This window comes from Talpa occidentalis, unplaced genomic scaffold, assembly GCF_014898055.3.
Source record: "Talpa occidentalis isolate TD23 unplaced genomic scaffold, MPIMG_talOcc4v2.1, whole genome shotgun sequence".
In the NCBI taxonomy this organism is placed as follows: domain Eukaryota; kingdom Metazoa; phylum Chordata; class Mammalia; order Eulipotyphla; family Talpidae; genus Talpa; species Talpa occidentalis.
In genome coordinates, this window is record NW_026555331.1 from 28,459,438 (window position 1) to 28,474,035 (window position 14,598).

The 14,598-nt window shown below is 37.2% G+C and overlaps 1 protein-coding gene across 1 annotated transcript in view; it reads right to left on the reverse strand.

Moving 5' to 3' along the window:
• The window catches only part of LOC129145383 (regulating synaptic membrane exocytosis protein 2-like), a 134,715-nt gene that overhangs the window by 5,378 nt on the left and 114,739 nt on the right, over window positions 1–14,598 (reverse strand). Inside the window, exons 5-6 of the mRNA XM_054692801.1 lie at window positions 8,111–8,421; window positions 7,671–7,699 (exon numbers count right to left, since the gene is read on the reverse strand). Of these exons, the coding sequence (XP_054548776.1) occupies window positions 7,671–7,699; window positions 8,111–8,421 (340 nt within the window). The remainder of the gene's footprint in view (window positions 1–7,670; window positions 7,700–8,110; window positions 8,422–14,598) is intronic.

Sequence of the window (14,598 nt, forward strand, 5' to 3'; positions counted from 1 at the left end):
CCTTAAAAACGGTGAGACATTTTAATTGCTTCCAAATGGCAGAGTATATATTTATGTTATGTCCATCTCAATCCTTAAGTAGCATAAATAGCTGTTCAACAATGGCCCCTTGATCATATTTTTCATAGCAAAATTTGATTTCTTGTCTACTGAATCCATAGTTTGTAAGTAATTATATAATTTCCATGCATTGCCAATACATGTGTCAATAATGCACTGATTTTTCATATTGAGGTATCTACAAAACTCCTTTCATTCATTCCAAAAACTTCTAGTGATGGTCATTTGTCTTACCACACAGAACAGCTGAGTAGAAAAGAGAGCTAACAAATCAAGACAAGCTACTAAGATCAAGTTCAGAGTATGAGTCCACAATTTCAGCTGATCATAAAGTCTCTCCTCATTCTTACAAACTTGTGATTTAGTTCCCCTTTCCCTAAAACCAGCATATTATTCCATTCATTCTGTGTTTCAACAGCTATACACTCAGCGCCACTAGGCATCAGTTACTGTGTGAAGTGCTAAGAAAAAAACAATGAAGATACACATGACTCTTGCATCATGAAATCTGTTAATTTGTTAAATTATTCCTTTACTTTCACAAGGAAATGTTCAATATCTTAAAATTGATAAGCACTGCTTTTAAATGCTTTTTAAAATAGCCATACTTAGAGATGTAATGAAATTTTTTCTATTAATGGAGCCATAAAAAAAATTGGCTCAAAAAATTGGCACAAAAAAATTGAATTGAAATTGGAACTCTGAAATTGAAAATGACTAAAATTAATTTTAAAGAATAGTTATTTAATGTGAAAGAAAAGTCATGCTTCACAGCGTGCCATGTAAAATACACCTTCCAGATCCATAAATGGTATTTTACCATCTTTGGGTCTTAAAATAATTTTACTAACTTTGCTGCTTCTTTTTTACACTCATGTGGTTCAGTGACTAAGAGCCCCCTAGTGGATGGCAAACAAAAGAAAAACCTGGTGCAAGTTGCGCATTAGCAAAAATGCATTTTTACTTTTTTTTTAAGATTTATTTATAAAATACTAAGGTACAGGCCAGAGGCGCCAAGGGGTGAGAGAATTCACCAGAGACAGAGCAGGGAGCAGAACAGGCATAAGGACCAAAGTACATTGCTGAGGGGAGCAGCGGGCAAGACAGGAGAGGTCTGCCATGCCATGTGGGTATCTCCCTGGCCGGCTGGGAATTGAACAAGAGCCTCAGAGGCTGCGGACAGCTCCACAGCACTGCGCTCAAGCCACTGCACCACCAGCGAGGCCCACATTTTTACTTTTAACATCTTGCTAATAAAACATCTGCTGCAACTTTTAAAATTACCAAATAATAAAATACACAAATAGTTGTAGGTTTATACTATATAACAGATGACAATATCACTGTAGAAAAAAATCCAGATTCATATACATTCTATGACATTCTATGAAAAGACTGCTCTATCTGCATGTTTCACATACACCTAATCTGTAATTTCCAAATTCTCTCACAAACCTAGCTTCCTGAACCTCAAAAGCTAAAGAATGACCCTTAACAAAACTAGCTTATACACAAAAGGGTAACTTGCAGGCGACGCATGCATCTCATCCTTAAAGAAGGAATAGCTATCTAGTATTTGAAAAGTTGGAGGAAAAGAGAGACTATTGTTTTTCAGATGAGAACTCTGTTCACTGCCCATGCAGCCCACATAGAAGGAAATCACGTCAGCAAAAGTGGAGACCTATGAAATTCATCCCAACTTATTTTAATATAACTCTCAATAAAATATTTCATATAAAAAAAACAGGATAAACAACAACCTATGTAGGCTTCTGGGAGAGTAGGTGTAAACTGGGACTGTCCTAGGCACACTGTTATATACTGCAATTCTATGCACAGGTCACTTAAATTAACAAAACTTGAGAATGGGTCCAGTTTAATTTTATTGAAAATAGGAATAAAGATTCTATTTTTTCACCTAAATATTGACACTCAAACCATTAAAGATATTTATTCTAAAAGGACAAACTATTTGACTTCTTCTACACAATTATCATAACATATTTACATCTTTAAAAAAAAAAAGCCATACTTGGTCTGCTAGAGTCCATACCATATTCTTAAAGCAATAAATGAATTGGCTTTTCAGTGATGAAATTAATGTAACATATACGTTTGTTGATTTTCAGTGGTGCACACTTAAAATTTATACAATGTTATAATCCAACATTATTTTACTCATTTTTTAAAAAAGAAATCTCTTAACTATTTGCTATATGAGAATATGTCACATTATCTCCAAGTCTACTGATTGATCATTTTGCCAATAAAAGACAAATATGCTCAGAAATATCAGTCACATTAATAATTTTTACTCTTCCATCATCTCCACCAATAATTATTGAGTGTGCCTAATTCAGTGAATATATAGTCATCTCTGCTCCCTTTTGTTTCATCTGATAATCTAAAAAATTTAAGAAGAAATACCAAGAAATAAGGTTATGAGGCCACTTGCGTTCAAGTTATTAAGATTCTTTTTTTCTTCTAAGAGAAGCAACACTTTGATCCTTTCTAGGTCCTTAGCTCTTTATAGTTTAATCTCTTTGTTAACTATACTTTGATTCCTTTTAAAAGTTATTTTCCTTTACATCTTTTTTATCTTCTTTCTCTCATCTTCATGTTATTTTTCCCTCACCATATATCTCAGATAATCTTTTGGGGAAAAAAATATTAGAATTGTACCACAGTTTCATAGGACATCTCATACAGATAGGTTACTTAGTCTTCATAGCATATGTAACCACACTTAAGTAAATATAGATAGATACATCTGACTGAAAAGAACCATTATTGAAAGATTAATTCATTCTGATCATTACTTCAGAATAAACCATTTTGTACGAGTAAAATTTCACTTACAGTAGCAATTTAAAAATGCAGCCTGAGTAGATATTAACAGGTCTCATCACAAGAAGAAAATTTATAACTGTAAGGTGATGGATGTTAAGTAAACTTTCTGTGGTAATTATTTCATCATATATACATAAATCAAAGCATTATGTTGTATACCAACAATGCTATGTGCCGATTATATCAATAAAACTGGGAAGAAATTTTGCAATTTTAATGTAGCAAATATGCACATAATTCCCTCTTAATGTCTTATTAAAGTATAATTTACATCCAGTAAAAAGCATATAGATCTTAAATGTAACACTACAATAGCTATTAACAAATATATACAAGCAATAATCTATATCCCTGTCAAGGTACAGATCATTTCCATCACTCTAGAAAGTTCCCTCAGGAACTTTGTGTTACAATTTCATCTACCACACCTCTGGCCTACACCCCAGCTCTTCTACACAAAAATAAATAAGATCTTTTAAAATAAATAAATAAATTTGATGTCAGTTACAGAATAGTCATAGAAGACTTTGATCAGACTGTGGAAATTCCTCTCTATTCCTAATTTGCTGAGAATTTTTACTAAAAATAAATACTGGCACTTACCAAGTTATTTTTTCTTTATTGAAATAATATGATTTTCTTATTTTCTTAAAATGATAAATTATCATGATTTTCAAATGTTAAACTAATTCCACCATCCTGAGATAAAAAGCACTTGGTCATCATGTATTGTCCTATTTACATATTGATGATTCAATTTGCTAAATATGTTTAGAGTCTCTGCATCTTTATTTACGAGGGATGTTGCTCTGTAGGGGCTTTTCTTTCTTTGTAAGTCTTGGTTTTGGTATCAAAGAAATATTGGTGAATAGAAATTAGGAAACAGTCTCTCTTCAATTTTCTTGAATAGTTAAATAGCATCATGTCTTCCTTAACAGTCTAATTAGAATATACTCGTCATATCATTAGGATTGTAGTTTTATTTCTGGGAAGATTTTTGACACAAATGTAATGTCTTTAGTACATAAAATGCTATTCAAACTATTTATTTCTTCTGGAATGAATTTTGATAATTTGTGTTTTTTTTTTAATTTGTGTTTTTCAAGGAATTTGTCAAGTTCATCTAAATTGTTGGTTTTATAGGCATAATACTTTTCAAAACATCAGCACTTAAATATCATTGATGAGTGATGACATTATCCCTTTGTTCATATTATAGGTAATTTGTATCTTCTCTTTCTTTCCCTGGTTAGTCTGTCTAGAGGCTTAAAATTTTTTATTGATCTTCTCAAAGAATCAGCTTTTGGCTTCATTGATTTTCTGTGTCACTGATTTCTGTTTTAATCCTTCTTAATCTTTACTCTTCTTACTTGGTTTAATTTGCTTTGCTTTTCTATGTTTCTTAAGGTGAAAGCTGAAATCAATTTTTGAAACCTTTTTTATTATCAAGTAAAGATTTCCAGTGCTATAAAGTCTGCCCTCATACTGTTTTAGTAATATCCTATAAATTTTGATGTTGTGTTTTCATTTTAATGCAATAATTCAATTAAATTTCTGTGTTCTCTTTTGATTTCTTCTTAGATCTGTGGGCTATTTTAAAGTATGTTATTTAGTTTTCAAAGGTTAGGAAATTCTCCAGAGATCTTTCTATTACTCTTTTCTAACTTAATTCCATTTTGATCAGAGGACAAATTTTTTATTGCATGCATTTCTTTCAATTTAATTAGAATAGTTTAATGGCCATAATAAGGTCAATCTTGGTAACTGCTCTGTGTAACCCTAATAAGAATGAATATTCTGTTCTTGCTTGGTATATTGCCTAATAAACATCAATTAGGTCAAGTTCACTGACCTGTTCAAGTTTAGATACCTTATTGATTTTTTGGCTATTTGTTCTTTTAGTTATAAATTGAGAGGAAGATAATAAAATCTCTGATTATAATTGTGGATATGTCTATATGTCCTTTTAGTTTTACCTGTGTTTGCTTCATGTATTTTGAAGCTGTGTGTGTGCCTGTATGTGTTTATAATATCCTTTTAATTAACTGGTCTGTTTACAATATGAGGTAACGTCGTTCTTTATTCCTGATAATATTATTTGTTCTGAAATCTATTTTGATCTGAATATAACCACCCCAACTTTCTCCTGGTTATGAATAGTATGATCACGGTATATCTTCAATTCTTTTAACTAATTTTCTCCTACTTAAAGTGCGTTTCTTATAGACAGTTTAGTTTGGGGACTGCATTTACTATCTGACACTCTGTGCCTTAGGGTACATTATTAAGCCTGATGTGTTACTTGTTCCCTTTCCTCTCCCACTCTTTCTGCCTTCTAGTGATACAGCTTGGTGTTTCATTTTATCTCCTTTGTTGATTTATTACCTATAACTGTTTATTTTAGGGTGTCCAGCACATATCTTTAACATACCATAGTATCCCTTCAAAGATACTCTAATACTCATTAACTCAAGCTAAGGTCTAAGGTCAACTTGGTATTCATAATTCGATAAATACTAAGGGTCTATGTGTAAAGTTCTACACTAAGACTCGTGAAAGAAGTAAAATGGCATTAAGCAGATCAAAACTATTACAGCAGGTAGGGAAAAGATTAAAGCTCCTTAAAAAAAGGAACCGTAAAATACTTTTCTACCCCTCATAGTTCAAGATCCATAGAGATTTAAATTTAAACCATAGAGATTTAAACCAAAGCTGCTCCTTTTGAAGCCACTAGTTTCTGAACAGTATAAAAGAAACAAATTAGTGATAATCTTTTAGATTACAATTATATTCCCTTTCAGTAGCTCCATTTCACTGTCCAACTAAAACACTGATAAAAGACACATTCTTTCTTTGGAGAAAGAATTCAAAGGGATCATTGACATATGCCTAATAAATTACTATAGAATCTGTATTGGAAAAATAATAATAATAAAGGTTTTTTTTGCTGATAATAAGAACTGAATTGTGCTTGAAGAGAAAGTATTTTCTAAATAAAAATTTATAGTGAAATGTAATAAGTTCTGTTTTCTAGGCATTAAACTTTAACTTCTTCCCTGAGTAAAATAATTCTTAGAAACAAAAGGAAGCAACAGTTTGACTCCTGTAAGGGTGAAAAAAAGGATATAATTACAGGCCACTTTGAATCATTAAAGTATGTATTTACTAGTAATGACTGTCAGGCATCAGGTGAAAGAAAACAAATACTACAGATCTTGTCTCCCCACAACAGGTCAGATTCTATTTGTTCAAACTAGTACTTTGTCAATGAAAGAAGCATTAAGAGATACTATTGAAAGAGATGCATTTGTTCTTATCACTGCTTTCTTCAAAGATGAGTGATAGGCTTCTAATTTTCTTACAATGATGAATTAATTACTCATAAGTTTGCCAGATTTATTTTTAAAGTTTACAATTTCCTACCAATATTCATTTCAAAAGGATAACAATCTATTTTGTGACCCAGTATTTTAGCATTTCCTTTTTTCTTCCTAATCTTGCCTTTCTGAGCTCCAAAGGAAACTATATCATGCAGCTATCTAGTTTTTGAGGAATGAGTTATGTTCCCATTATCCAATTTATTTAATTATCCCTTCATTCATTCATTCATTTAATATCCTACCTCCATTGGTTTATCAGCTGTTTTTCTTCATCCAAGCTCAGACACCCTGACCATTACATTTGCAATCTTACAGACTTTCTTGGTTCCTAAAGTCCTTGTGTAGCAGGCACTGTTAATGTCCCAACACACACTGCCTTATCACTCACCATCCCCTTCATAGCAATGTCTTCTTATTGTATTTGTAACGCTCTGCCTGAGTGCTCTATGACCACAAGAACATGCTTGGCCAGTGAATTCCAGTGGTTAACCCCTTAACCCCTCAGAAAGAGCCTTAAACCAATATCAAAGGAAAATTATGGACAATATGCCAGACTCCTTGCCCATTATGGGATAATTGTCATTCTATCCGGACTCCCTTAAATCCCAATTACATTTGAGAAAGAATTACCAAATGAGGTAACTTGCCTTTGAATGTCCCCAACATTGTGTTCTTATTCTTATAGGATTATTCCCCATCCCCTACCAAAGGCGCCTGGAAGTGCCTTCCAAAGAAACTATTAGCACTCAAATCTTTGTATGCTTAAGGTAGACAGGGTTCCAAGAAGGCCCTCTACATTAAAATTCTTGGGTTCCTGAGATTTCCCACTGACATGTGTTCACAGTATCCCAGACATTAAAGTACCATTGTTTTGCCCAAAGTTAGAATTATACTGTTTCACTTATGTTACTTTTCAAAAGTACTGGCAAAGTCATCATTTTATTATTCTCTATATCTCAAGACACAGCAACATATTTGGTAGTGATCCCCAGTTATCTCACCTGTTAGACCTGAATGATCAGAACCCACCATCCTCAAAGTACAATTTAGATTTGTTCTTCCTCAAATGCATGACTTCATAATTGTTCACACACACAAAAAAATGTATCGAGCACTTCTAGATGATAGAAATAGCATAAACCGGAGTTCTCTATAAATTTCTCAATTCAAACAGTGCCATATGGAATAGAAAAATAATCTTCCCATGAAAATTTCTCATTTTCCCCTTTCAGAGGCGGGAAATATAAAGTTCATAAACATTATCTTTAAAAATCTAACTCTTAGAACAAGGAAGCCCATAGAATTGAGTCAAATGCTAGTAATAGAGTTTTAGCCCATGGATATATCAAACTCCTGAAACTTTTTCATCTGTATTGTTACCTGCTTGGAAAATCACCTCATCCTTCAACCTAAAATGAGACATTGGGAGACATCACTAACCTTCTCCACTCAATTAACTCCCACTTCCAATTAGTTCCATCAACATACACTCTCTATAACATCCTAAAATCATCTTGTATTCATTACCATTATTATCCATTTGTCTTTCTTAGGACAGTAACATCCTATCTAAATTCCCTGTTTTATTTCACTTGTTTATTCCAGAAAATCTGATAACCTGACTCCTTCATCAAACTTGATGTTCAAACCTATATAGCTCAAGTTTTGAACATCACTTCCAGCATTTATATAAAACATATGGATATTTGCATTACATTTAGACAAGTCACTGTTGCCTAGACATTTCATGTATTTTCACTTGTTTTGGAATGAAAATTATATGAAGATATGTTTACCTAAAGATTAAACAAAATGTTTACCTGTCTGAAGCTATGTCACTGGCAATTTGGTGCTTCAATCCTGACCCATTTTTAATAGAATCCTGTCTTGTGAGCCCATGAGATCGACTTTTCTCCACTGCAGGTACAGTTAAGTCACCTGAGGGTCCTTGGAACTGAGCCTGTTCATGTAGTTTTGCTTTCTTCTCCTGGGGTGCCTCCTCATTTCGCAGTCCTCGAAGACCCTTTTGATCAGGTTGCTGTGGTGTATTAGATCCACTATTATAAAACCAGGCTCCTGACTTAGTGAGGATTTCTTGTTGTTTTCGGCACAAATTACATACCCACATAACCTGCACGTGAATACATAGGGAAAAGAAATTAGTATTTCCAAAAAATGAAACAAAAAGTGAGACAACTCAGACAACAAAAAAATTATATGGTTATCCTTTCTGATGTTAAAACATAAAACTGGCTAACTGTTACCATTAATTAAATCACATACCCTTTCATTTCATTTTGTTAGAATAATTGAGATAGTGTTTACTAGCAGTAGAAATACCATGAAATACCTTGTTTATTTATATTTTTAATTACTTGTTATTTAAATATGTTGTAGCTAAAGAAAAGTTATTTTGAAGTTAGACAGACTAAGGTTTACATACCAATACCAAGATTAGAAATTTTGCAACCTTCAGCAAAGTACTGAACCATCATATCTATCAAACTTAGTTTCCTTAGCTAAAACAGGGAAATGCAGTGATAACTTATTTTCCTACATTGTTTTGAGGAATAAAGATGAGAAATAGAGTAATTTTCTAGCACGGTGCCTGGTATATGTCAAACTTCTAGTAGATGACTTATTAACATTAGGTTAATCTTCTATCACTAACTACAAACTTGTAGATGGAACTTTCATTTCTTTTAAGTAATTCTTAAAGACTAAAATTAAGTTAGGAGCATTAATTCTCCATAAAGTTATATTAATGGCTTATAATTTGTAGTAGACACATTTTTTGCAGTAAAAATGCATCATATTTACCATTTTTAAGTGCACAGTTCAGAAGTGTTAAGAATATTCACATTGTTGTGACGCATCTCCAAAACATACCATCTTGCAAAACTCTGCACCCATTAAACAAGTCCCTTCCTTCCTCCCCTGAGTCCCTAAGCACCATTATTTTACATGTTATTTTCAATACATGTTTTTCACAGTGTAGGAATATAAAAATATTATAAGTAATATCTGTGTCACCAGAAAATCCTCACCCTCTTGAAAAATCCTTTTATTCAGAAAAAAAATATATATATACTCATGAAATAAAAGATTAATTCATATTCCAAGTGTTTTCTGATGTTTAAATCATATACTTTAAAATTTTGTTTAGGGCCTCCCTGGTGGTGCAAGGGGTTAAGCACCGCACTATGAAGCAATCGGCAGTCTCTGCAGCACAGGTTCGATCCCCGGCCAGCCAGGGAGCAACCCACATGGTGAGGCAGACGTTTCCTGTCTCGCCTGCTGCTCCCCTCAGCTGTGTATTTCAGTAGATTCTCCTGTTCTGCTCCCCACTCTCTCTCTCTGGTGAATCCTCTCAGCCCACCTCCCCGCATCTCTGGCCTCTACCCCAGCTCTTGTATGCATAAATAAATCTTTAAAAAAATTTTGTTTAATTGGCCATTATTCCAGCTCATGTTGTATGTATAGTCTATATCATAAAGCATTGTACTTGATAATTTTTTATTAATTTGTTCTCCTTGAATTGCATATATACTTATTTTTCCCCAATTAAATTTGAAGATCATCGGGGCAAGATCTGTAGCTTCAATTTGCACAAGAAAACCTTATAAATCATAACACAATAAGATCTTCTAGCTGTTTGCTAACAAATTCATCTGAAGTCCTTCCAGGAGAAATATGATAGTAAATTTACATTACTACATTAAGATTCATGGTTCATTGATTTCCAAAAGAATTACTCAACAATAACATTAATATATGTTCCCATTATACTTTCATAATTAAGAAAATATTTTTGAAGTGAAAATACCAATATCTAGTCTCAAAAATCAAATTTCAACCAAAATCCACATCCTTTTGATGCCATCTTGTGACAAATGTAGGTATTGCAGATCTCTTAAAAGTGGAAGGCAAAGGGCCTCCCTGGTGGCGCAAGTGGCTGAGCATCACACTGTGAAGCTGGCATCAGCCTCTGCAGCGCAGGTTCGATCCCAGCCAGCAGGCCAGTGAGAATTCCACACTGCAAAGCAGACCTCTCCTGTCTCATCTACTGCTCCCCTCAGCAGTGTATTTCGTCAGTCTACCTGTTCTGTTCCCCACTCTGTCTCTGGTGAATCCTCTCACCCTCCCGTGCATTTGGCCTGTACCATGGTTCTTATATAAATAAATAAATCTTATATAAATTAAAAAAAAAAGTAGAAGGCATATTAAATACAGAAACACAAGATAATGTTAAATAAATTATTTTACATGTTATGTTAAATAAATTAGGTATGAAATGCCAACTTTTTATATTAAACAAATTATAAATGTTATAGTGATAATATATGTAATATGAATTTAACTGAGGTCACACTCAAGGGTACTGAAGAATAACATCCTCTTGTGCATGTAATTGACAATGAAAGAGTAATGAGAGGCAGAAAATTATCTAATCACTATCCTCTGCAGAAATAACTTACTGCTGCATCATCATTTGCCACAAGGTAAGCAGGTTACTTGACCTCTTCTAGAGATTCTCAAAGACTATCCCTGGGACAGCAGCACCAAGTATCACCTGAGAAATTGTTGAAAGTGCAAATTTCATTTCCCACCTTAGATATACTGAGTCAGAAACTCTTAAGTAAGACCCAGAAATCTGCCCCCCCAAATCCTACAGGTGAGTGTGATGTCTGACAAAGTTGGAAGACCAGAGATTCCCAATTGTTCTGCAACCATCCCAGGCTGGGTAGGTTTACTGTCAGTTCAGGCAGTTTAAAAGAGAATCTTGGAGCCCTTGGCATAATCCCCACAGGTCTTCTAATAGTACGCAGGGGAAATAAGCCAGCAAGGAGAAAGCAACTTGGGCCCTCTATGAGTCTCTATACGCTCTTTCCTCTCGTAGCCGTTCTCTACCACACTCCACTGTTCTCCACTGCACCCCACTGCCAGGTCCTCTGCCACACCCCGTCCTCTGTGATGATGTCCTTATATGCTCAGTGTAGGGTAAAGAAAACGTCAGGCTTTTCTGCCCTCCCGCCATCAGGATAGATGAAGTATCCTGCGGTCCTGAATGCATGCCTGATGGCGGACTGGAATAGGGTGTGGACCTATGTAGATGAGATTTACCTGGGCTAAGACTGGACTTATAAGGGTGGCATCATGGAAATGCAAGTAGAAGCTGAAAGAGAAGCCGAGAAAGAAGCCAAAGAGAAGCCAAGAAGCAGAAACAGAGATCACCGGAGAGCCCAGATAAGAGTGAGGATTTGCTGGGGGCTGGGAGGCCTGCCAGCCTCCCGGCGCCCCAGCACCCCTGCCTGCCATATGCCTGGTGAACCCCAATAAAAGACCTGCAAAAGCCACTAAGGACTCTGACTCCTCCTTTGCCCAGTCTGCTGGATATTAGAAAACCTGCTCCGTGTCCTGATACTGGCCCTACACTCAGTCTCTCAGCTCATGTATGCCCTGTAAAGTCCAGGAATGGACACAGTGCAGGTTTTCTGATCCAGCAGACCGGGTAAAGGAAGAGTCAGAGTCCTCAGTGGCTTTTTGCAGGTCTTTTATTGGGATTTAGCGGGTACATGGCAGGCAGGAGTGCTGGGGGGCTGAGGGGCTGGGAGGCTGGCAGGCCTCCCAGCCTCTAGCAGGTCTTCATTCTTAAGGGCTCTCTGGCCTTCTCTGGGCTTCTGCTTCAGCTTCTATTGGCGTCCCCGTGACGCCGCCCTTAAAAGCAGTCTTAGCCCAGGTGAATCCCATCTACCTATGCCCACACCCTACTCCAGGTGCCCGCCATCAGGCATGCATTCAGGACCGCAAGGATCCATCATCTATCCTGATGGTGGGAGGGCAGAAAAGCCTGACATTTTTCCTTACCCTACAGTCCACCCCCTCAGGGTTTCTGCCGTATAGTCTTCCTATATACAATTTTAGCAAACAAACAATGCAGCCATGGCCCACAAAAGCAAATACATCATAATATAACAACAAAATACAACAGAACACAAATAAGTCTAGGCAGGGCCCCAACCTAGTGGCAAAAGACAATTATTGGTACCAGCAGATGAGCCACCAAATCTGCTGCAGAAGGCACTGCTCATACGAGGGAGGGGAATCACTCACGGCATCTACTGTAACACACCAGGAGCCGTCAGGCTTCCTGGCCTTCTCTGGCTGTAGTCTCGGTTACAAGCCACACACAGCATCCACCCCCAGGATGCACTCACTCCTGGAATGGGGATTCTCTACTCTTTGGGGGTAATCGCCCAACCCTCAGGGTGTCTGTCTGCTGTCACTCCAATACTCGGCTTTCATAGCCACCAATGCGACTCGCAGACCCCTGCACAAGCACATGGGTCAGGGATCCAAACTCTACATGCGGCTTGGGCTCCACCCCAAGCCACATTCCCCATCTGTCCCCCAAGGACGGGTTCCTCAGCTCCTCACCCTCACTCAACAACGAGCAGGGCATCACCCATGGGTGATTTTACAAGATTCACAGGTCTTCCGCATACTCAGGCTGCTTAACAGCTGCTCAGGGCTTCTCAACTTAGCATCGGTACCAGCTTGTGCCTTCTCAGTTGGCTTTTCTCCTCCGCCTGGCTGCTGGGCATACACAGGCTGCTTTTGGCTATCAAGGCCCACTGGCCACCCCCAGATTCCCAAAAAAAAACATAACCTGCCAAGGTCCTCCGCCTGCTGGAGGGATTGTCAGTCCAAGATCATCAGTCCAAGTCCATTAGGCCTTTCCATCAGCACTGGTGAGCTCCGAATCGCGGTCCTCTCTTCCCCGACGATTCTTGCTGCCTTGGGGGTCGTTGGCTGGTCCTCTCGGGGGTCATTGGCTGGTCCTCTCCGGCATCTCATTCATGCCAGGTCTCGTCCTATAGCTCCTGTACCTTGTCCATCTCCTGTGCCACCATGATGCCTCCAGCGTCATCACAGGCAAACACAGTCCGTTACAACTCCTTAGTCCCGCCAGGTCTTCGGAGGTCTCCATACCCGTCTGCATGGATCATCTTGCTGACTTATGGCAATTGTAAGAGGCAGGGATGACACTAAGCAGGTTTTCTTTGATCCCATGCAGACCAGGTAAAGGAGGAGTCAGAGTCCTCAGTGGCTTTTTGCAGGTCTTTTATTGGGATTTAGCGGGTACATGGCAGGCAGGAGTGCTGAGGGGCTGAGGTCTTCATTCTTATGGGCTCTCTGGGCTTCTACTTAGGCTTCTATTGGTGTCCCCGAGACGCAGCCCTTAAAAAGCACAGTCTTAGCCCAGGTGAATCCCATCTACCTATGCCCACACCCTACTCCAGGTGCCCGCCATCAGGCATGCATTCAGGACCACAAGGATCCATCATCTATGCTGACGGTGGGAGGGCAGAAAAGCCTGACATTTTTCCTTACCCTACAGCCCACTTACACATGCCTACACCATATACCAGGTATGCATGCATATCCTCAGCCTACGGTCCCAAGCGCCTCCTGCATTCAAGGCCTTAGGTGAGAGCCACAGAGGCCAGCAGCACAAAAGCCTGAGCAATCTTCATTTACCCTTCACCAACTCAACATGTTGGATGGGTTATAAGTGTGCTCTTAGTGTGTCTAGGTAAGGCCAATGAGGCCAAGAGCAACCATGTTGATTTATCTCAGTGTGAACTAGTCATTGTACAAATAGTATCATTTCCATAAAGTTCAAAATGAGAAACAAACTAAGAAAAATTATGGGCTCTGTTTTCTTCACTAGTTAATACCCAGAAGATATTATATATGAATATCCTCATACCCTAAAACCCATTTTGCCTCTCTTTTCTTCCTTTACTACTTTCACCCATTGTTGGATTAATAGTTTACTGATGTTTAAAGCTCAAGAAGCCTAAATCTGCTCATTTCAAGTAATACACGGTACTGACATTTTCCTCTGAAATCCTTTACCCATGCAGCAACTTACTGGGGTAAATTTATAATATCGAGCTATGTCTCACAACACATATACAAATTCATATCATGAGGTAACTTTTACTACTTGGCTGTGAAATGACTAATGTCTATTTTAGGAAAACTCAGTGTTCACTAAATAAAATTTTTCTAATTTGGGACCAAAATAACAGAGATGTTGTTAGTGGAAACTTCAAACCAGTTACCAATCTTAGGATGAATACTGTTAAAAATATCTTAGAGATATATAAATAGTCCTGCAAATCACCAGGGTTAGAGAGCCTATTATTTATGGTGGTCCTCAAAATTAGCAAAAATATCTAGGATTTGAGAATACAAAGACATAGGATTCAAGTTGTAAAGTATTTTTAACTTCAGTTCT